Below are 24,489 nucleotides of genomic sequence, written 5' to 3' on the forward strand. Positions count from 1 at the left end.
CTTAGGGGCCGGTATTAGTGGCACCCTGTCAAGAGTCAGCAGATGGATCTCTCCCCTTGGACCACCCCGACTCAGATAGAGAACCTCCGTCTTCGTCGGATTCAGTTTCAGCTGACTCAGTCTGAGCCAAGATGCCACGGCTTGTAGAGCCAGGTCTAGATTTTCCGGGGTACAGTCAGACTGGCCGCCCATCAATAGATAGAGCTGGGTGTCATCCGCATATTGATGACAACCCAGTCCGTACCTCCTGATAATCTGGGCAAGGGGGCGCATGTAAATATTAAATAGCATCGGGGATAGGACCTCTCCTTGTGGCATCCCACAGCTAAGAGAATACCTCTGGGATGCTTCCTCCCCTATCACCACCCTTTGTCCCCGATCTTGGAGAAAAGAGGTCAGCCACTGTAAGGCAGATCCCTGGATCCCCACATTGGCAAGGCGGCTAGTCAGTAGCTGATGGTCAACCATATCAAAAGTGGCTGACAGATCTAATAACAACAGCACCGCTAAGCCGCCCCGACCCAGATGTCGTATGAGGTCATCTATGAGAGTGACCAGAACCATCTCCATCCCGTGACCTGGCTGAAAGCCGGACTGGAATGGATCCAGTGCAGAAGTCTCTTCCAGTAATCCCTGTAGCTGAATTGCCACCGCCCGCTCTATAACCTTACCCAAAAAGGGAAGGTTCGACACCGGCTGATAGCTCGCCAATGCGGCCGGGTCTGCTGATGGTTTTTTAAAGAGAGGACGGACCACTGCCTCTTTAAGAGGTGTGGGAAAGATCCTTTCTACCAGGGACCTGTTGACAATACCTCTTAGTGGTTCACACAGCCACATCTGGCACCCTTTTATAAGCCAGGACGGGCACGGGTCCAACCTACAAGTCGTAGGGCGTGCAGCTACAAGGATCCTGTCGACTTCCTCCAGACTGAGTGGATTGAAAGAATCCAGAATTGGACCAGAAGACGTGCTTGGTGCCCCAAGTTCTTCTACTGTATCAATTATAGCGGGTAAGTCGTGTCGGAGTGACGAGACCTTATCTGCGAAAAAAACTCGCAAAAGCCTCACAGCCTATTTCCAATTCTCTAATATTTTGCTTGCCCTGCGGCAAATTTGTTAATGACCGAATTATACTAAACAGTTGTGCTGTGCGCGAGGTCGCAGATGCAATTCTGGACGCAAAGTGGGCCTTCTTTGCGGCCTGAACTGCCATCTCATAGGTCCGCATAAATGACCTATATGATGTTCTCGTAGCTTCATCACGAGTGTGGCGCCATTGTCTCTCTAGTTGTCTTAATCGTTGTTTCATTGATCGCAGCTCCGGGGTATACCACGGAGTGGATCGTGATCGAGGATGAAGAGGACATTGGGGAGCGATTTCATCGATGGCCGTCGATGGACTAGGTGTAACCAGGACCACGGCCTCCTGTTGGACTCCCAGTGGTGGACAGGGGTACTGGGCGGATCAGGTCGGGACTCTTGGCAGGGTTGGCACCTTCAAACCCACCCTTCTATCTCCTTGTCCATCCCCGGCCACCATACATAGCTACGTGCCAGGGCCTTCATGAGCACTATCCCCGGGTGTGTTTCGTGTAGGGCTTCCAGCACTTGCTTCCACAATGGGGGGGGGGACCACCACCCAGAGAAGGCACCCCTTGTGCATGGACAGTTCTTCTCTGCGTGATGCAAATGCCCTGAATTCTGCGTCCAGTTTGCCTGCGGGCCACCCCCTTGCCACCCAGTCTAAAATGCGTGCAAGGATGCGGCCTCTACCCTTGGCCCTAGCTACCTCAGCGGCGTGAAGGGGCCTCTGTGGTAGAGTCTCTATAAGCATCACATGGTGGGCAGGGGTGGGATCCAGGTCCATAGAGGGCAGCGGCAGGTGGCTGAGGGCATCTGCGTGTCCTATAGCTTTGCCGGGGCGGTGGACCAGGGCATATGTGTATGAGTTGAGGAACTGGTTCCACAGCAGGACGGGCTGTGACAGAATTTGCGGTGTCTGGCGGTCTGGGGCGAGGAGGCCCAGTAGCTGCTTATGGTCCGTGGTGATCGTGAAACGCCTGCTGTACAGGTAGTCGTTGAATTTATGCACACCCGCCACTATTGCCAAGGCCTCCTTGTCTATCTGGGCATAGTTGCGCTCCGCGGGGGTCAGGGTCCTCGAATAATAGGCCATGGGAACCTCCCTCCTGTCCGGGAGTTGGTGCCCCAGAATGGCGCCCACCCCATACGGGGAAGCATCGTAAGCCAGAATCACTGGTAAGGATTCATCAAAATGGTGGAGCACATCATTAGAAACTAGGAGGTCCTTGACTGTCTGAAAAGCGGTGGCCTGCTTCTTTTCCTAGACCCACGGGGCGTTTTTATCAAGGAGCCTATGAAGGGGTTCTGCAATGGCCGCTTTGTGGGGCAAAAATGAATGATAAAAATTTAATAATCCCAAGAAACTTTGTAACTCCATCTTGCACGTGGGGGCCAGGGCATGGACAATAGCCCTGGTCTTGTTGGCCATCGGGTGGATTCCCGCGGCGTCTACTGCAAACCCCAAGAACTCTACCCTCGACACCCCGAGGGAACACTACTTCCGCTTTACTTTAAGTCCCGCCGTCTGGAAACAGTGGAGTACCTCACGCAGACGGCTGCTGAACTCCTCAGCGTCCAGGGCGGCGATCAAAACATCATCAAAAAACTGTTGCACTCCGGGGATTCCTTTGAGAAGAGAATCCATAATGCTCTGAAAAATCCCCGGAGCCACACTAACCCCAAATTGCAACCGCCACACCCAAAAAGCTCCCCTGTGAGTCACAATGGTCTGGGCTTCTGCTGTCTCGGCATCCACCGAGAGTTGCTGGTACGCCTGGGCCAAGTCCAGTTTCCCCAAAACCTTAGAGCCTGCTAGGGCTGCCTGTATGTGGCTGACCACCAGAACGGGGTATGGGTTGTCCTGAAGTGATTTATTTATTGTGCACTTGTAATCAGCGCATATGCGCACATCTCCATTCGGCTTCACTGTAGTGACTATGGGTGTTTCCCATGCAGTATAGGATACCGGTTCTAGCACTCCCTGGGCCGTGAGGTGGTCCTGCTCCGCTTCTATTTTTGGTTTAAGAGCGAATGGAACTCATCTGGCCTTCAGCCTTATTGATCTCACGTGGGGATTGAGGGATAAGGTGATGGGAAGCCCCTTGTAGCACCCCAGCAACCCATCAAACACTTCTGGGAATTCCCGGGACATGTGCTCAAAATTTTGCATTCGCATCTGCTGCACCCCCACTATTTGAATACCCAGCGGTCGAAACCAGGCCAGCCCCAGTAATGTGGTGAGCTGGCGTTTGACCATGAGAATGTCCAGCTTGCCCTTAAAGTTCTTAAACTCTGCCCTTACAGTGGCCCAACCCAAAATCTGTACAGGGTTTTTTTGGAAGTCCTGCAGTATGAAGTCCGCCGGTAGCAGCCGAGGCCGGCCACGGGGACAAAGTTTTCTTTGAGACTCCTCCGAAATTATGGAGATGGAGGAGCCCAAGTCCAGCTCCATTAGGCATGGAGTGCCCTCGATTAGGACCGACACCCTGACCTTATCTGGAGTGGTGAGGGGCAAGTTCATTACCTGCAGGCTAGTCAATGCGGTTGAGTAGGCATCGGTCGAGTCGTGGTTGGTGGACTGGCATCTGCGGGTGGCCTTGGCCCGGCAAGCCCGCGCTATGTGGCCCACTCTTCCACAGTTCCTGTAGTCCATGTTGTGATAGGGGCAGTCCTGGCGCTCGTGTGGATCCCCACAGCTTGTGCACTTGGTGTTGGCTGTCTCTGTGTCGCTCGTGGCCGAGTGGGCGCTCTCGGCCCCATTCCTTGTTGGCAACGTAGCTGGTTTGCCTTCTTCTCCTCTGGGTTGCCTGGTGCCATCTCCTCCTGGTGGACGGCTTCCGCTCGTGGGTTGTTGTAAGCTTTGGTTGCTCTCTCGAACGCGGTGGCTTCGTTGAAGGTGAGTTGGAGGGTGAGTTCTTCCTTTGCGAAGAGCTTTTGCTGCAGTCTTTCATCTCGGAGGCCCCAGACGAAGTGATCCCTCAGGACTTCATCCAGCTTGTCGAAGCTGCAGTTCCCTGTGATTTGGCGGAGGGCAGCCAGATCCCGCCCTTTGATCCCTCTTGTGGAAGAGGAATCAGCGGGCTATGATGGAAGGCTGGGGCAAGAAGTGCCCGGTCAGAAGTCTGACTATCTCCTCGTACGTTTTCTCCGTGATCTTCGCAGGGGCTGAAAGACCCTTTGTGATCTCAAATGTGGCCTCCCCACAGACACTCAGGAGTATATCTCTCTTACGGCTGTCATCTGTAATCATGTTCGCTCGTAGGTAGCAGTCTTCCCGCTCCGTGTAGGTCTCTTACCTATCGGGGTTGGCGGGGTCGAACTCTGCAAGGTGGCCCGTCGTCTCACTTGGGTTAGCCATGGAGGCAGCGGCGGGTGCTTCTGTCTCCCTTGATTGCATGCCTTCCTCGTCTCCGGCCAGGTCAGCGAAGTCCTGCTTGGGGAGTTACCTGGCTAGAATCCCACCTTCGTCGCCACTGTAATGTAATGAGTGACGAGACGTGTTGAAGGCAACATACTTTATTAGTGAGTACATCCCAAGGCGAGGCAATGCGGGCCAGGTCCCGATTATATACATACCCCGGAACAACCCTCAGTCTGGCCAGGTCCAATCCTGGCCAGTTAAACTTCCCGCCACAGATCTTGATTGGCGGAGTGTATTTGCGGAGCTACATCCGAGGACCAGTGGACTTCCACTGGTCATCTCCGTAGCATCCGCTGTGTTGTAATTTCGGGACTGAAATGAAAGACACAACAGAAGAAGAGTCAGATAGGGAAGTTATTCACTGGCCACTGACTTCTTGATGGGAATTTCCAGGCAGTACAAGATATCACTTGCATGTGATGCCTTTATATTGGTCACACTAAAGAGATCGTAAGGTGGAAAACAAAAGGCTTTGCTTGTGGCAAATGGCTTGCTCTTCACCAGGAAGCAAAATGGGTCCCCTCCCTCAATTAATATGTTTACTTTTCAGTCCTTAGCAATGGAAGGGAGGATCTGATTGCCTATGTATTCCGGGTCTCAGTAAAGTTGGCAGCCTCTATACTACAAACAGCATCCTCCCCTCTTATTACCTTCACACTACACACTGGAGGAGGTGGAGAAGACTTTGTTTGTAAACCTGCACCAAGGACCATCTCTCTCTCTGTGTCCTCAGTCATAGATTTATAAAATCTCTATCCTATTCCACCCTCACAGTCCTTTAACTGCCTTTGCACCATTTCAGGTTGAATATAAATTAGAGCTAAGAATATACAGAGATTTGGCAAGATGAGGGAGGGGAAAAAAAGTGATTTAAGCTAGAACTCAGATCTGTACAGCAGCTTGGCATGTCCCTGAATAGAATTTCTATCTGTGAATGAGGCTCAAACTTTAAACAAGTGGTGACCATCAACGTGATAATACTGGAGAGGAGGCATCTATTTCGTATAAATTTAGATATGCACACCCCATAAAAAATGAATCAGGGATGCTTGCTGCTTCATTAAGAAACCCAATTGTTCCCACACCACAAGAAGGCTTCTAAGCACACGGCATGACACCACCCCGAGAAGAAGCCTGTAACAATATCTTAACATTATGCCCAAGTGTACCAGATTATCAGCGTCTCCAGCCATTGTTTGTCTGAGTAATGGAATGTCTGCAGCCAACTGGAAATATGAAGAAGCCCTGCTGTCTGTTAAAGCACCACTTGAATGATGGGGGGCTATCTTTGCAAATGTAAAGACAGAATATCCTGGGCATCATTAATTTTTAAATTTGCTCCATGGTGCGATGCTTTGAAGGGGAAAAAAAGCAAGAGAGGGAAGAGGGGGAAAGGGAAAGTTGCTGAACACCTCTCTTCTGTCTCTGCTTTTACAATCTAGTTCATTTGGAATTGAAGCGTCTTTTCAAGGCTGTAAACTAGGGATGCCAGCTTCCAGGTGGGACCTGGAGATACTCTGGAATTACAACTCATCTCCAGACTACAGAGATCAGTTCCTCTAGGGGAAAAAATGCTTTAGAGAGTGGACACTATGGCATTGTGCCCCACTGAGGTTCCTGTCCTCCTCAGGCTCTTCCCACAAATCTTTAAGAGTTTCCTAACCTGGATCTGGCAAGTGGCAACCCTACCCTCCCATAACTTCCCAGTGGTTGGGAGGACCCGGCAGCCCTATGTAAAATCAAACTGGATGGAAAAATGTGGCACCAGCTTGCGCCAGGTAAGCAGCGCAAAAGGAAATGCTGGGCAAATAACAGAAGCTTGGGCATGCTGATGGAACTTGGGCATGTGGAAGAAGGAGCAATTGTGAGCAGTGTCCCCCCTATGTTAAGCCTCACCTCTTCATTCTCACTGTTCATTTTGAAAAAGTCAAACCAGTTCCTCACTAGCAGTTTCTCTGCCCCGGGCTTCTGCTTTCCCCAGCTCAAGTGATCAATTCCCCACCAGTTGTTGCAAGGCCACATTTTGACCTGCTGCTCCCTCCAGTTTTCCTTGCAGGTCCCTGGTCTTGTTTTTTAGAGATCAGGAAGCCACAAGGGAAATTGGAGGGAGCTGTGGGTCAAAATGCACCCACACAGCAACTGGTGGGGAATTGATAGCTTGAGCTGGGGAAAGCAGAAGCCCAGGGGCGGAGAAACTGCTAGTGAAGAATCTGTATCCATCTCTAGCCCTAGGGAAAATGTGCAAGCACTGTTTCTTTTGATTGCCTGGAAGGAATGGGGAAGGGGCAACTATAAAATAGCAGAAACTGAGTCAGTTAATCATTTCCTGACCAAATCCATCATCTTCTGCTCTATCCCGGGGATCCCCAACATGCTGCCTGTGGGATCCATGGTGTCCACCAACACTTTTTCTAGCACCCACCAGTGTTTTTATAAAGTGGACAAGGCCAGGTGGGTCTTTTATCCAGCAAGGATTCTTTGAGTTTCAAACAATTTTTATTAGTAACATATGGCAATATATTCAATTTCTTATATCATTAATAACTACTTTTTAAAATCCCATATATTACTTTCTACCTATCCCTCCCACTTTTACTTGACCCCTGCCGGTGTGCTAAATTCAAAACATCATTTTAAAAGATACTCCTAATTAATAAGAACCAAAGTTCATATCTTCCCCCTACTTATACTTAATCATTATCAAAGATTGTCCAATGTCCTTTTATTTTCCATTCTTTTTCTATGTATCTTCTGAACTTCTTCCACTCCATCTTAAATACTTCTAAATCATAGTCTCTTAAAGTTCTTGTTAACTTATCCATTTCACTCCATGTCGTAACTTTAACAATCCAATCCCATTTCTCTGGTATTTTTTCTTGCTTCCACAACTGCACATACAATGTCCTAGCAGCAAGGATTCTGATTAGCCACTGGCGATTTGATTGGCTGTGCAGATTTTTTAAAATATTGCTTTGTTAGAAGAACCTGCCATCACAGCACAAGGATTTTCCCTGTGTGACTGCTGCAGTGGATATTCTGAGACTGGTTCTGCATCCTTCTGCAACCACTGTATGACATTTCTGCCTCTTCTAGCAGGTGTTGTGTGCTGTTTTAAAATTCAAAAGGTGCCCAAAGGCTCAAAATTGTTGTGGACCCCTGCCTTATCCCATAACCTTTCTTCTTTCTTCTTTGTTTCTTTCCTCTTTCCTGGCCACAGCAATAAGTGAGAACATACAGAAGAAAACTCATGCAAGATTTATACTATTTTGGGGTTGACTCCTCTGTTTGCAGTGGGACATTTGCTTCAGGAGAAGGCAAGACCATGGGAGTGGGAAGGAGTATTTTCATTGCCTGATATCTAGTTTTAATTATCAGATGCAAACTACCTTGCTGTAATTTGCCTGTATGAAGGAGTGAATGCCTCTGAACATGTGCAGAATGCCTTTTACTTATAATGATTAAAATGTGTAAAGGCCTTAGGATAACTGCAATTATTGGCTTGGATCTACGAGACAGTGTCTTCAGCAGAAAAGTTTCCACCCACAAAGTACAACCCTCTAACCTTTCCCCTCTTGCTGAAGTCCATAAGGCCCCCACCAATACTCTTTCTGTGTCAAAAATAATCAATTATCTGAACAATAAAACTGTAAGCATAGGACAGTTAAATCTCACATCTCTAGAATTTGCCAGGAACTCTGTGGTAAAACCATAGAATTTTCAGCAATTTGTAGAGAGACATGACAGCACTTCTGAGGTTCCCTGGAAGTGACATCATGCTGTCTCCAATTATGATTTAAAAATATTTTCTTTCTCCCACTAGTCACTGGAGTGCTGACAGGGGTGAGGGCAGGAGATCTTCCACTCCCAGGGGTCACATGGCAACTCTCGCTTAAAGTGAAAGAAGCTTCACAAGGACATATGCACAGTCAGGAACACAAAAATTACACTAAGCAGACTTTACTTACATATCAACACGGTAAGCACTTAGACCCAGGAAAGCATTTCTTTCTATTTTGCGGATGTATATGTTATCTTGGATATCTCTATGATACAAAACATACACAACAAATCTTAAAACATGCACATTTGCTTTTGGTATACAATACAATGAGAGATAAACAACTTTTTCCTTCTACCCCAGCCCTTGGTGTAAATCCTGTGTTATCTCCATATATAAAACAACTTTATTGAATCAAGAGTTATCTTTTGTGTCTTTTAAAAAAGAATTTTAAGGGGCCAAGTCATTTTTATTTTATCTGGCTCTTGCTTAATGAGCCATAATAATTCTGCCAAGGCTTGGGGTGGGGGTGGGGGGGCAGGGTGGATTTTCACAGTACTCTGGAATTTCCCTTTAGACCCCTAGAATGTTACTTTTGAATTTAATAAATGGCAATTAGAATTTGGAAAGTTATTAAGGAAATTTGTGAAGCTGAGGTTCACAATAAAATGTTTAGTGTCAAACCAGAGATCTGCAAAATGGGCAGCATTTGCTGGCCTATTTTCTCCTCTGCCAAAAACCTGTGAGACTGAAGATGCTGTCAACAGGTGGTCAATACAGAACTGTGTCCAAACATGTAGGAGGGCATCATAAACACAGCAGTCGGAGACCAGCAGCCTATGGATGCATCAACAGTTATATGCAATGGAGCCAGAAACGACTTGCTTATCATGGAAGGATTTTTCCTGCTCATATGATGAGATGATTTGTACATTGGAATCTTACTGAACACAAACAGCTGCATTTGAAGCATCAAACTAACAATGATAAAACACCTGTCCAGCATTGCCCTGAAAAAAAAAGTTTCATTTGTTTGTTTTGTGCTCCTGCAATAGGGATTACCCTAGAATGTTACTTAAACGTTTTAAGGAAGCAATTTGAGGGCACCCAAAGGATTATTTTTTTTTAAAAAAATTGAGAAGTACTGGTAAGAAAGGGGCCAAAGTGGTGCATCTGTTCTGAATCTATGGAGAGTGGCAGTACCAATAAGAAATTTCACTACTGTGTCTGGAGTATTTAGCATCTCTTATTGAAATATATATATATATATATATATATATATATATATATATATATATATATATATATATATATATATACACACACACACACACACAAAATATTGCATTAGTATTTTTCCATGGGGATATGAGACACCACAGGATTTAGTATTTAGATTCTAAAGACTTCCTTCTTCCTAAATCAGAGGCAGGAGCTATGGCTCAGTGGCAGAACACATGGTTTTGATGCAGAAAGTCACATGTCCATTCCCTGATATCGTCAGATAAACGATCAGGTAGTAAGTATTAGGGAAGGCCATCCTCTACATGAGAACCACTAAAAGTAAGAGTACACAAAAAAGAGTACTTTTTAGAGTTAGAGTACACAAAATAACTCTTTAAAAGTTAGAGTACACAAAATTAACTCCCCAAAAATTAGAGTACACAAAATACTGAACTGGGGAGGAGTTGTGGCTCAGTGGCAGAGCAGGCATGCAGAAGGTTTTGAGGTTCAGTCCCTAGAAGGAATCTAAATGCTAAATCTCATGGTGTCAAATATTCCCATGGAAAAATACTAATGCAATATTCTATGTCCTTCTATTGAGTGACCAAAAATATTTCCCCCCCTATAAGAGGTGCTAAATAGTCCAGACACAGTGGTGAACATTTCTTACGAGTTAGGTAATGGGTGATGTGAAAGACCTCAACTTGAAACCCTGGAGATGGGCTGCCAGTCTGAGTAGAAAATACTAACCTTGATGGGACAATGGTTTGATTCAGTGAAAGGCAGCTTCATATGTACATATCTAAAGACCAGTGGTCTATTGGTATAAGTCATATGTCTTGATCCAAAAATGTGGCCATTCCCAAAATTATGCAGATAGAAGTCTGAAATTCATCCCAAGCTCCCAAAAATCATGTCCTTAAAAGTCAGTGCTAGTGCTTGAGAGCCAGTGTGGTGTGGTGATTAAGAATAGTGGATTCTAATCTGGAGAAATGAGTTTGATTCCACATGAAGCCTACTGGGTGATCTTGGGCCAATCACAATTAGGGTTGCCAGACTCCCTGGTGGAGGCAGGAGTCCCTAGCTCACAGCCCCCCCCCCCCCCCGCTACCAATCAGCTGGTCAGCCTGAAAAAGTGGGAGATCCATCTGACATGTCTATATCACTGTCCGCATGATCCAGAAATGATATAATCACATCCAGGATGTCAGGGTGACACCCTGGTATTTGGGCAAAAACTCTATTATAAAAGCCAAATTTACCATAGAGTTTTTGCCCAAATACTGGAGTATTATTCCAATGGCCTGAGTATCATGATGTCACTTCCAGGTCATATGGCAGTGATATAGACACATCACTGTACATTGGATGGGCCTCCCTGCTGCTCCTGGTAAGTCTCCTTCCCCCACCAGTTGTCAGGTCATAGGCTATCTTAGTCACAGTTCTCTCAGAAGTCTCTCGGCCCCACCTACCTCACAAGGTGACTGCTGTGGAGAGAGGAAGGGAGAGCAATTGTAAGCTTCATTGAGACTGTTTGGGGTAGAGAAAAGCAGGGTATAAAAACCTATTTTTCTTTTTCATCTGAAAGTTTAAAATATAATTTCTTTGTGTTTTTAGAAGGTATTTGAATGCAGCTTTCAACTCTGAGGGAGATTTCCCACTAAATACATATATATCAGCTTTAGTATTTGCAAAACAGGAACTTGCCGGGACTCTCACAAGGGAGGGAGAATTCCATCCCCACTGGTCCCCACACCCGCTGCTTTGTTGTTTTTACTTTTGCCTTTCTCGCCATCCTCTGTTTAGTCTTTGCTCTTCTATAACTGAGTGCTTCTCTGTCCTCACTTCCACTCTCTGACTTACCGGTAGCTTTTTTCTCTCCTTGTGCTTGAGCTCACCCTCCACGGACTCTGCTTCTCTCCATTCTGTCCTCACCTTCCTCCCATCCATCCCGTCCTTCTTGTTATGGCTCCTGCTGCCACAGTGTTCTGGGTTGTTGGAGCTATCTCTAACAACCTCTTGTGCGCCACAGAATCCAGACAAGGGTTTAGTATCCTTTGCCAATCATCAGACATGCCATCTGGTACTCAAGTCTTGGCAGACGGCATTGAACAGTACAACCTGAGGCAAAAAGTTCTTTGCTGTGAGGAGTCACCTCAGCCAGCCAAAATGCTGACTGAGAAGTCTTGTTCCTTTCTTTGTGTGCAGATAAGTAGACATCATCATTCCTGTTTGGGTTTTGGTTATCCCAATTTTTTTTTAAATTGATATCTTTCTGCAGACCTAGAGAATTCCCCTGACTTTGTTGAAACCTTTACCCTGGATCTGTTGGGTGGATGTGTATGTATAGGGCACCAATAGGTATTAGATATACAGATTAATTTATTTTGAGTTTTTTAATCCCTCTTTCCATTATATTTATAGGACATAAAATGGTTAATGAGATCTAAAATGTATAAAAGCACAACATAAAATAAAACCAACAATAAAACCAATATGCTCCTTTCCTTGCCTGGATAATATGTCAGCCCCTCCCCTTAGAAAATTTCAATAAGAACTTACAACACAAAATTCTGCAAAGAGCGTATCTCGTTAACAGCCGGTAAAAGCTTGATTCCAGTGTTTGATATCACCCTAGAAGAATAAGAAGTAAATGGATGTAATTAGCTATGGCTCAGAAGAAAATAGAACATAATAGATGGAATGTTGTCTGAATTTCAACAGCTGGAATGATTTCTGGGAGAAAAAAATCCTCAAGCTAATTTTCCCTGATTCATCATTCCCAATTACAGGTATTGCTTGATAGACATTATGGTCCTGTAGGATATGGTAGTCTTGCATTAAGTATTCAAGCAGCTGGACCCAATTGCCTTATTTGCTACATCATTTTGCAGCTTGTTAGGAGCACTGGCCTACTGTTCTACACTGCCAACAAAGCTGGCTGAGAGAAGATATAGTAGCTTGCTGACTCAGTAGTTGTTAGGTGACATAAGAGGCCAGAAAGGTCTCACCTGGTTCTATAAAGCCTGAAACTTTAGATTGACTTCACAATCTGTGCCAGCAGTCTTTAAGAAGACCAAACTGATGTCAGATTACATGTACCTTCCTCAACTGCTGTTTGCCCAGGGCATTAACTACACAGTAGTGATCAGCCTATCTGCCTTGACAGTAACTTAAGACAGCCAGTTTTCTGACAGTCTCTGAGTCCTGGTTGGGGATATTTCAGTATTCCCCTCCAGGAGATGAATGTCCTGGATGCAGGTGCAATTTAAAAAACTATAATCCCCACTAGGGTTGCCAATCCCCAAGTGGGAGCAGGAGATCCCCTGGTTTGGAGGCCCTCCCCCCACTTCAGGGTCATCAGAAAGCGGGGGGAGGGGAGGGAAATTCTATTATTCCCTATGGAAACTGATTCCCATAGGGTTTAATGGAGAATTGAATTGCAGGTATCTGGGGCTCGGGAGGGGGGGCTGTCTTCTGAGGTATAGACACCAAATTTTCAGCATAGCATCTGGTGCCTCTCCTCAAAATACCCTCCAAGCTTCAAAAAGATTGGACCAGGGGGTCCAATTCTTTGAACCCCCAAAGAAGGTGCCCTATCCTTCATTATTTCCAATGGAAGGAAGGCATTTAAACAGTGTGCGGTCATTTTAAATGTGATGGCCAGAACTCCCTTTGGAGTTCAATTATGCTTGTCATAACATTGCTTCTGGCTCCACCCCAATGTCTCCTGGCTCCACCCCCAAAGTCCCCAGATATTTCTTGAATTGAACTTAGCCAGCGGTCATTTAGTAGAAAAATAGGTGGCAGAGCTCATCCAGGGATTGTTATGCAGCTGCAATACTATTCAATGGACAAGGAGGTGGAACTCTCAGAAGGAGGAGGTGGAACTCTCAGAAAGGTTCAGGAGCTGTGCTCCTGTGAGCTCCCACTGAATCTGAGGCCTGAATTTAGCAACCCTAATCCCCACAGTTCCCCAGGAAGAAGGGATGATTTAGTAAAGAGCATGTGGAGTGGCTATGTCCTGGGAAAGCTGTTTGTTCACACTGTCCTTTCATAAATGACAAGTTTGCTTAAATCATCTAATTTTGACCTAATAAATAGCCCTGTAGGATGCCGTATTGGCAGAAGGAACATTAATAATCTGTGATATGCACATGACACCATATTACTGGCTGAAAATAGCGAGGACTTGAAACGGCTACAGATGAAAGTTAAAGCAGAAAGTGCCAAAGCAGGATTACAGCTGAAGCTTAAAAAGAAAAAAAAAATGACCATACTGAAGAATTACATAACTTTAAGGTTGATGGTGAAGAAACCATGATTGTTAAAAAAGATTTTCTATTCCTTGGGTCAAATCCTCAACCAAAAGGGAGACTGCACCCAAGAAATCAGAAGGAAACTGAAACTGAAGAGGGCAGCCATGAAAGAGCTAGAAAAGATCCTTTAGAGTAAAGATGTGTTGCCGGTGAACAAGATCAAAATAATTCATACAATAGTATTCCCCATTACTATGCATGGGTGTGAAAGTTGGACAATAAGAAAGCTGACAGGAAGAAAGTTGCTTCATTTGAAATGTGGTGCTGGAGGAGAGTTTTATGGATACCGTGGACCACCAAGATGATATCAAGTCTGAACGCTCCCTAGAAGTTAAAATGACCAAACTAAGGCTATCATACTTCACATAATGGGAAACCAAGAGTCACTGGAAAATACAATAATGTTAGGAAAAACTGAAGGCAACAGAAAAAAGAAGAACATAAGAGTAACCATGTTGGATCAGGCTAGTGGCCCACCTAGTCCAACACTCTGTTGTAGGCTTGCCAGCCTCCAAGTAGGGCCTGGAGATCTCCTGCTTTTCCAACTGACCTCTAGCTGGCAGAGATCAGCTCCCCTGGAGAAAATGGCTGCTTTGAAGGGTGAACTCGATGGCATTGTACTATGCTAAGGCCCCTCTCCTCCCCTCCCCAAACCCCACCCTCTCCTGCATCCACCCCCAAAGTCTCCAGGTATTTTCCAACACAATCCTGGCAACTTTAACTCTGTGTCACAGAGTGGCCAAAAACCTGGCTGCCCTCAGGAGGTCCACCAGCAGATCCAGAACTCCAGAAGCCCTCCTACTGTTGCCCTCAAAGCACCTTTCAGGAAGAATGAACATGAGATGGACTGACTCCATTAAGGAAGCCATGGCCCTCAGACTGCAAGACCTGAGCAAGGCTGTTCTTGATAGGATGTTTTGGAGGTCATTAATACATAGGGTCATTTTGCCAGAAGTGACTTGAGGGCACTAACTACACACACAGGATGCCAAATGAGAGGCTGTCCCCAACCCCAAGTACTGTCTTCTCTGAAAAAAGCTTGAGAGAGCACTGCTATACAAGCAGAGCTGGGTTTACACACAAGCTAAATAGTCTACAATTTAGGGCCTCGGGGTCTTTTAAAAACAAGAAAAGTTAATAAAGATTACTAAATCAATTTTCAGTAATACTGTGTAGCCTCTAAAACATGACATCATTTAGGGCCTCAGCATGCCTTAATCTGTGCTTACATGTAGAGGAAGATGAACAGCACAGGTAGGGGAAAAGTTGCGCCTTTCACTAGTACTATGGATAAGATTGCAGAGTGCCTCTGACAGCACAAGGAAGAATAATCAGGCATTCATGTACAAATGCAAGCATCAAGGCAGGTCATAAACTATTCATATGGGCATTCTAACTGACATCAGGATGAATGGAGGAGCCATTTCCATTCCAAAGCGAGCTCTCAAATACAGCATCCAAATACAGGCATCAAAAACGCTCTGCACAGTTTCAGTTTGGCCATTCACATTCCAATGAGGGTTCATTATCCATCTCATTTTATATCCCCCAAACATTTGCTTTACAGCAAACAGCATGAGAAAGAGCGCTTTAAATTGCCCTGGCTGCAAGTATATGAAAGCTTATGAATTTTTGCAATCGTTATGTCTTGGAAGGAAAGATTGCAAGCCCCACTTCTCAGCTGGTACAATGGGATGTGGCTTGTGTTGTTGACAGTACTGCACAGAAACAGAGGTCTGATGACCCCATCTAAAGCCTGAGTTGTGGTCCAGTACTCTTTCATTCAGCCCCCCCCTTTGAAGGCTTCTGAGACTACGATGAGCTGCGCCCCATGCCTGGCAAAACTCCTAAGGAACCTGTTCAGCACGGATTCAAAGAGCAACACCCAGCCATGTCAGCCCATTACTAACAGTCATAAAATAATAAAAGCACTGAAACATGGAATAATTAAACTGGCAGCATAAAAAAAATGGCACTGCATTTTTTTCTACAGCATTCAAGAACTGGCCAGAGAAAGAGAAAATATCAAGAGGGGATTGGATTAAAATATGGAGCAGAGGTCCATCAGTGGCTATTAGCCACAGTGTGTGTTTATATATATATATTTGGCCATTGTGTGACACAGAGTGTTGGACTGGATGGGCCATTGGCCTTATCCAACATGGCTTCTCTTATGTTCTTATCAGACAAACAGACAGACAACAGGAGAATAACTAATGGCCCAGTGATGTGTTTGTGAGTGTGTATGTAAAGTGCTGTCAAGTTGCAGCTAATTTATGGTGACCCCACAGGGTTTTCAAGGCAAGAGGCTAACAGAGGTGGTTTGCCATTGCCTTCTTCTGCATGGTGACCCTGGAATCCTTGTTGGTCTCCTTGCTTAGCTTCCAAGATCTGATGAGTTCAGGATAGCCTGGGCAATCCAGATTGGGCCAAATGGTGCAGTAACAGGAAGTAATCTCCATTCCACAGAGATCAAGAGGATTCCAGGGGGAAAACAGATGAGACAATTGGATCCATGACTGGATCTGTTCCAATTCAGGACAGATTTAATTCTTTGAACACTACATAGTTTTGTTGTTATGAACTACAGAAGGACAAAAAAGACAAACTCTTAATTCACTCATCTTTCCTTCCTTCTAATAAAAGTGCAGGGGAAAGGTACTGGATCTCTCTCTCGGCTTGGCTTCGCGAACGAAGATTTAAGAAGGGTGCAATAGTCCACGTTTGCTGCAGGCTCGCTGGTGGCTGACAAGACCAATGTGGGACAGGCAGGTCCGGCCACAGCGGCTGCAGGGAAAAGTCTGATTTAGGGTTGGTCCTGTAGCAGTGCGATTCTTCCTCAATCTCCTTTTGTCCTCAAGACCAGCTATGCGTGCGTTCTCAAAGGAAGAGACAGCCTGGTGGATGGTGTGCCTCCATGCTTTGCGATCTGAGGCTAGGTCAGACCACTGGTGATGGTTGATGTGACAGGTGCTAAGGGATTTCTTCAAGGAGTCCTTGTACCTCTTCTTTGGTGCCCCTCTATTTCGATGGCCGGTGGAGAGTTCGCCATACAGGGCAATCTTGGGAAGGCGGTGGTTTTCCATCCTAGAAATATGCCCTGCCCAGCGCAGCTGCGTCTTCAACAGCAGTGCCTCGATGCTGGTAACCTCTGCCCGCTTGAGGACTTCAGTGTTGGTCACAAAGTCACTCCAGTGGATGTTGAGGATGGTGCGAAGGCAGCGCTGATGAAAGCGCTCAAGGAGTCGCAGGTGATGACGGTATAAAACCCACGATTCGGAGCCATAGATGAGGGTTGTCATCACAACCGCTTTGTAAACATTGATCTTTGTGCCTTTTTTCAGATGGACAGGTTTCTTACCTGTAACTGGTGATCTTCGAGTGGTCATCTGTGCAATCACACATATGGGTAATCCGCAGGATTGGCCCCGACCTCGGAGAGTTCAAAGCAATCTTGATCGTAGATCTGGCGCGCCTCCCACTTGTCCTGGGAGGAGGCAGCTACTGCGCATGCCTGGACAAGGGGGAGGTGCTTAGCCACTCAGTTTCTTCCCGCCGCCGGATAGGTGGAAATAACTGTGCTAACTAGCTTCCAGCAGCGGGGAAGGCTGGGTGGGTCTGTGTGATTGCACAGATGACCACTCGAAGATCACCAGTTACAGGTAAGAAACCTGTCCATCTTCTTCGTGGTCTCTGTGCATTCACACATATGGGTGATTAGCGAGCCATTTCTTCGGAGGTGGGTGCTGGATCTGTAAGAATATGTAGGGTTAGAGCGTAACGTAATGATAGTGGTACTCACAGTGGTTAGTCGAAGATCGACCGTAGCACCGCTTGTCCGAAGGAGGCATCTCGCCGGGCACGAACGTCGAGAGCGTAGTGCGAGGCGAAGGTAGATGTGGAGGACCAGACGGCTGCGGCGCAGATGTCCTCTATAGGGATGCCTTTCATGAAGGCGGACGAGGTAGCCACGGCTCTGGTTGAGTGGGCTCGTATATGTTGAGGGATGGGTTGTTTTGCCAGCTGGTAGCAGAGTTCGATGGCAGCAACAATCCATTTGGAGAGTCTCTGAGTAGATATTCTGCTGCCCTTATTATGGGTAGCGTAGGTGACAAAAAGTCTAGGGTCTTTACGGATTTGGCGGGTTCTGTCTATGTAGAAGGCTAGGGCTCTCCGTGCATCCAAGTTGTGGAGCGCCCTTTGTCCCGCGTCCGCGGGGTGCTGGAAGAAGGCTGGTATAGTGGACTGTCTTCCTAGATGAAAAGGAGAGACGACCTTGGGTAGAAAGGTCGGGTCAGGTCGGAGGACCACCGTACTGTTATGAAATATCGTATACGGTGGGTCTGCTCTGAATGCGCAGATGTCACTGGCCCTCTTACCTGTGGTGAGGGCCGTAAGTAATGCCGTCTTCCATGACAGCAGGTGTAGTGGGATGGAAGCCATGGGCTCGAAGGGCGGTTTCATGAGTTGGCTCAGGACTAGAGACAGACTCCAGGTGGGTAGAACCTGTTTGATTGGTGGGTGTAGGCGAATGATGCCCTTGAGGAAAGCTCTGGTCGCATGGTGAGAGAATACCGTTGTGCCATCGATGCGGGGGTGGAAAGCAGAGATGGCTGCCAGGTGTACCTTCAGGGAAGAATACGACAGACCCGCTCTAGAGAGCGTTAAGGTGTAAGTTAGTACCTGAGGTATAGTGGCATAGTTGGGGTCGAAGTTGTGCTGTGAGGCATAGTGTGAGAAGCGTTTCCACTTAAGTAGATAGGATTTCCTAGTAGATGGTTTTCTGGAGTTCACTAGGACCTGACGGACCTCCGGGGGGAAGTCTAGAAACTGATTCTCCAGGCTGTTAATTTGAGCGATGCCGGGTTGTGGTGAAGGACCCTGCCGTCCTGTTGAGAGAGGAGATCCCGTGTTTGAGGGAGTTGGATGAAGGTATTGTTGGACAGGAGCAGCAAGGTCGTAAACCAGGGTTGGCGCGGCCACCATGGAGTTATGAGGATGCAGTTTGTGTGGTCTACCTGAATCTTCTGTAGAACTCTGGTGATAAGTGGAATGGGGGGGAAGAGGTAGTGGAGTGTTCCGTTCCAAGTTTGTAGGAAGGCATCCCCCCTGGAGAGGTGGGATGGAGGACCTCTCATGTAGAAGCGGGTGCATTGGGCATTTGACGGTGAAGCAAATACATCTATCTTCGGTTGTCCGAAGATGCTGAAGATCTGTCGGATGTATCGGCTGTTGATGGACCACTCGTGGTTGTTGGTGGAGTGGCGACTCAGGGCGTCTGCCTGGGTGTTCTCGACCCCTGGTAGGTGTACGGCCGTGAGGAAGATGCCCTGGCTTATGCTCCAATGCCACAGCGCCAGGGCTCTCTTGCAGAGTCTGACGGAGGCGGTGCCGCCCTGCCTGTTGATGTAAAAGACTGTGGCGATGTTGTCGGAGGTGATCTGGACGTGCTGGTTCCTTAGCGATGGGAGGAAGGACCGCAAGGCCTTGTGCACTGCGATGAGCTCCAGGCAATTTATGTGGAGAGAGCGTTCGTAGTCTGTCCACTGGCCCTGCACCGTGAGGTCTTCCAAGTGGGCTCCCCATCCCCACTTGGAGGCATCTGTGGTTACAATCACCGAGGGCGGTGTCTGCTTGAATGGCATGCCCTTGTAGAGGTGACGTTCCTTGGTCCACCATTTGAGGGATGGCACAATGTGTAGTGGAAGGGTGAGTAGTGTGGATTGATGTTGTGTGTGAGGGCGAAAAGTCCTTACGAACCACATTTGGAGGGGACGCATGTGCAGCTTCGCAAACCGCAGAACTGCTGTGGTTGCTGCCATGAGGCCTAGCATTCTCTGGAAAGTGAGCGCTGTTTGGGAGCGCTGGGCGATGATAGTGTTGGCCAGTGACAGTATGGCGAGTGCCCTGTCCTGAGGTAGGAAAGCCGTTTGCGAGAGCGTGGAGATGTCTGCTCCTATGAATTGAATCCTCTGGGTAGGGACTAGTTTGGATTTTGAGAGGTTGACTAGGAGGCCTAAGGTGGCCAGGGTGGAGAGAGTGGTCGAGACGTCCAGTTGTAGTTGCTCCCTGGAATGGGCGACGATCAGCCAGTCGTCTATGTAAGGGAAGATTGATATCTGTTGCTGGCGTAATGTGGCTGCTACTACTGCCATGCACTTGGTGAAGACCCTTGGTGCTGTGGAGAGGCCGAAGGGAAGGGAGCAGAACTGGAAGTGCTGCTTCCCTATGGCGAACCTGAGGAATCTTCTGTGATGATGATTGATTGTAATGTGGAAGTAGGCATCCTGGAGGTCTATGGACGCCATCCATGCTCGTTCTGGGATGAGCGGGAGGATTGCCTGAAGCGTGACCATACGGAATTTCTTGTAGGTTATGTGTAGGTTGAGTTTGCGGAGGTCGAGAATGGGTCGGAGTCCTCCGTCCTTTTTTGGCACCAGGAAGTACCGGGAGTAGAAGCCGGTGCGATGGTATTGGGGTGGGACTGGTTCTATCGCGCCTTTGTCCAGCAGAGACGCGATTTCTGTCTGCAGGGGTGCGGACGGGGGTGTGGTGAGGAATCGGTGGTGCTTTGGAGTGGACGTAAACTCTATTAGGTAGCCTCTTTGAATGATGGCGAGGACCCAGGCGTCCGATGTTATGGTCCTCCAGGCAGTGTAGAATGGTTGTAGTCGTGTTGATGGGTTTGGCTGATGGAGGGAGACTGGACGGCTCGAGGCAGGGAGGTCAGAGAGACGGTTTGGATGTGGTTGAAGGTTTCTTGGTTGTTTGGCGTCTGTTTTGAAAGGAAGGTTTGGACTGCGGTGGTTTGCGCTTCCATGATTCCTGTTGCCGTGGGGATCTGGTCCCTTTGTATTGGCTGGACCTCCAGTTCCTTTGCCGATTGGATTGGGTCAGAGGTTGGGAGACTCCCAGTCGTTTCGCCCTCTTCCTGCCATCGTCTACTGATGTGAGGATGTCATCTGTAGATGAGCTGAACAGGCCAAGGCCATCAAAGGGCAAATCTTCAACCTTGTATTTGATGTCTGGTTGGAGGGAGGAGGACCTGAGCCACGCGTGTCTGCGGAGTGCTATGGCTGAGGCCAAGGTTCTGGAGGAACACTGTGCAGCGTGACGGGCAGTGTTGATTTGCTGTTTGCTCACTCTGGCCATCTCTTGCAGGGTAGTGGTGGCTGACTTTTGGGATGCCTCGGGCAGGGATGGTACCAATGCGGCGAGGGAAGTGGTGAGGTTGTGGGTGTATGCGGAGAAGCATGCCATGTAGTTGAGGATTTTGGTTGTGGCTGTAGTGAGGGCGTAAATCTTTCTCCCAATCGTGTCGAGTTTTTTGCCCTCCCGTTCTGGTGGTACCGGGTGTCTAGTCTGCTTCGACTTCGAAGACGAATGTACAATGATCGAGTTCGGAGCCGGGTGGGTGAACAGGAACTTGGAATCAGGTGCGTGTATCTTGTACAGAGCTTCAACCCTCTTGGATGTTGGCGGTACTGATGCCGGTTTGTCCCATGCTTCCTTGAGTGTTTCTAGGAGGACGGGGAGCATGGGAAGAGAGGAGCTGGATGGAAGATCCGCATGCACTAGATCAAATACGACGTCCGAGACTCTGGGAGCGTCCGTATTGAGTTTCAAATTTAGCGAGCTTGCCATGTTTGCTACAAGGTCGAGGTAGGATCTCGGGCCCTCAGACGGTGATAGGTCTGCTGGCTTGGCTATGTCGGAGTCTGGGGATTGTAGGTCCGAACCCGAAGAATGGTCGGAGTCGGAGAGTTCCTCCTCGGATCCGTCGTCGGTTCCTTGGTGCAGGTCGGGCTGAGGTGTTGTCTTGGGAGCCGCGTGTGAGGATCCCAGTGGCGATGGGAGTTTCGGTTCGGCGCCGAGACTCGTAGGGTCGTCATGGTGGTGAAGCGGTTCGACCGATGCAGTTTGGAGTCTGTGTGTGCGATCTCGGTAGCGAGGAGACTCTTGGTAGCTGTGGTAATGGCGATCGTAGGAGGGTGATCGTCGGTGCCGTCTTCGGTTCCGTGGGGATGGAGACCTGGATCTCGATGGAGAGTAATAGTAGTGTCTCCCCCTGCGGTGGCTGCGGGAGCGTCGGCGGCTACGGGACCTGGTGCGGCGGCGACTGCGGGACCTGGTGCGGCGGCGACTGCGGGACCTGGTGTGTCGGCGACTGCGGGACCTGGTGCGTCTGCGACTGCGAGATCGTGGTCTAGTCGGGAGAGCTCTCGGGGTCGAGGGTTCTCTGGTGAGCGCGTGGGCGTCTATTGGCTGTGAGAGATCTATGAATCTAGTGGGGTCGAGAGGCCGGGTCCTAACGGATGCGGTAGAGTGCGTATCCAGCAGCTGGTCTGGTGGGGAATTCGGAATGGACGGCGACTTAGATGAGATGCGGATGATTTCCAACGGAGTGATTGACGGTGTTGCCGTCGACTTCGACGTCGGAGTCTTCGGCATCGATCCGGAGGCAGTGGCGCTCGGGTTCGGAGCCTTCGGTTTGGTGGTCGGGTTCGAGGCCGAGTCGAGAGGGCGGGTTTTGTGCTTTTTCGAGCTAACGCTACCCGTCGGGTCCGAGTGGGCGGAATCAGAACGGCGGCGCTTTTTGGGGTCGTCCGACTTCTTGGAGTGCTTGCCGGTCTTAGGCTTACAGGGACTCTGTGCCACGGAAGCTGCCGACTGCGTCTCTCCCACGAGGTGTGGGGAAGATGGCGCGGGTTGTTGTTGTCCGCCATGCGGCATGGCCGGTCGGAGTGTGGTTTCCATGAGGTGGCTCTTGAGTCTCGCGGCGCGGTTCTTGCGGGCCTGTTTGCCAAATTGGCTGCAGTGCACGCAGGAGTCTGGACGGTGGGCCTCTCCAAGGCAGAACAAGCAAAGAGAGTGGCCGTCGGACGAGGGGATTTTGGATGAGCAGCTGGTACAGCGTTTAAAAATTATCTTGTCCCTTCCTTCCATCCGCCCGGGGAGGGGGGGGGAGGGAGGGGAAAGTCCAGAAAGAATAGTAGGAGAAGGCTTTTTTTTTTTTTTTTATACGATACCAGGAGAAGTAGAAGATGAAGAATTGAAGCGAAGAGAAGGTAATTGTTGGAGATTGCAATGAAGAAGTTGGAGATCAACGAGGAAGGTGCGATCCGGTCGGCGGTAAGGAAGAAACTGAGTGGCTAAGCACCTCCCCCTTGTCCAGGCATGCGCAGTAGCTGCCTCCTCCCAGGACAAGTGGGAGGCGCGCCAGATCTACGATCAAGATTGCTTTGAACTCTCCGAGGTCGGGGCCAATCCTGCGGATTACCCATATGTGTGAATGCACAGAGACCACGAAGAAGATGCTTGTTGCTCCACACTCTTTTGTGCAGTCGGCCAAATGCACGGTTTGCCTTTGCCAGCCTGTTGTCAATCTCCTTGTCGATCTTGGCATCTGAGGAGATGATGCACCCCAGGTAGCTGAACTGCTGGACTGTCTTCAGAACTGATTCACCCACAGTGATGCAGGGAGGGTGATAATCTTCCTGGGGTGCAGGCTGGTGGAGAACTTCTGTCTTCTTCAGACTAACTTCTAGACCGAATAGCTTGGCAGCCTCTGCAAAGCAGGACGTCATATGCTGCAGAGCTGATATCGAGTGGGAGACGAGTGCAGCATCATCAGCAAACAGTAGCTCTCGGATGAGTTTTTCCATTGTCTTGGAGTGTGCCTTTAGTCGCCTCAGGTTGAACAGGCTGCCATCGGTGCGATAGCGGATGTAGACACCATCGTCCTCATCTAGATCTACTGCGGCTCTTTGAAGCATCATGCTAAAGAAGATCGTGAAGAGAGTTGGCGCGAGAACGCAGCCTTGCTTTACACCTGTGCCTATTGGGAAGGGCTCCGAGAGGTCGTTGCAGTGTCTGACTTGGCCTCGCTGGTCTTCGTGTAGCTGGATGATCATGCTGAGGAACCTTGGGGGACATCCTAAACGTTCCAAGATTTGCCACAGGCCTTTCCTGCTAACGGTATCGAAAGCTTTGGTAAGGTCGACAAAAGTCACATACAGAGCCTTGTTCTGTTCCCTGCATTTCTCTTGGAGCTGCCTGAGAACAAATACCATGTCGGTGGTGCTCCTGTTAGCTCTGAAGCCGCACTGGCTCTCTGGGAGGAGTTCTTCTGCAATGGTGGGCACCAGTCTGTTCAGGAGTATTCTGGCAAGGATTTTGCCTGCGATGGAGAGCAGGGTTATCCCCCGGTAGTTGGAGCAGTCTGACTTTTCCCCTTTGTTCTTGTATAGGGTGATGATGATTGCATCGCGAAAGTCCTGTGGTAATTTGCCTTGTTCCCAGCAGGTGACAAGTACTTTGTGAAGTGAGCTATGTAGTACTGTGCCCCCATGCTTCCAGATCTCTGGTGGAATTCCATCAACTCCTGCTGCCTTGCCACTTTTCAGTTGCTTGATGGCTTTAACAGTCTCTTCTAGGGTGGGGATCTCATCCAACTCTGTTTTCACCAGTTGAAGTGGGGTGAGGTGGATTGCTGAATCTTGAACTACGCGGTTGGCACTGAAGAGAACCTGAAAATACTCCGACCACCGGTTCAATATGGATGCCTTGTCTGTGAGGAGCACTTGGCCGTCTGCACTATGCAAGGGACTCTGAGCCTGATATGATGGGCCATATACTGCCTTCAGGGCTTCGTAGAACCCTCT

General features: G+C 48.3%; 1 protein-coding gene across 1 annotated transcript in view; it reads right to left on the minus strand.

Annotated features, from left to right (window-relative positions):
• FSHR (follicle stimulating hormone receptor) overlaps positions 1–24,489 on the minus strand; it is a 176,347-nt gene that overhangs the window by 34,931 nt on the left and 116,927 nt on the right. The window contains exons 5-6 of the mRNA XM_060248918.1: positions 12,069–12,140; positions 8,470–8,547 (exon numbers count right to left, since the gene is read on the minus strand). Coding sequence (XP_060104901.1) covers positions 8,470–8,547; positions 12,069–12,140 — 150 coding nt within the window. The remainder of the gene's footprint in view (positions 1–8,469; positions 8,548–12,068; positions 12,141–24,489) is intronic.

The sequence above is a fragment of the Heteronotia binoei genome, chromosome 1 (assembly GCF_032191835.1).
Source record: "Heteronotia binoei isolate CCM8104 ecotype False Entrance Well chromosome 1, APGP_CSIRO_Hbin_v1, whole genome shotgun sequence".
In the NCBI taxonomy this organism is placed as follows: Eukaryota; Metazoa; Chordata; class Lepidosauria; order Squamata; family Gekkonidae; genus Heteronotia; species Heteronotia binoei.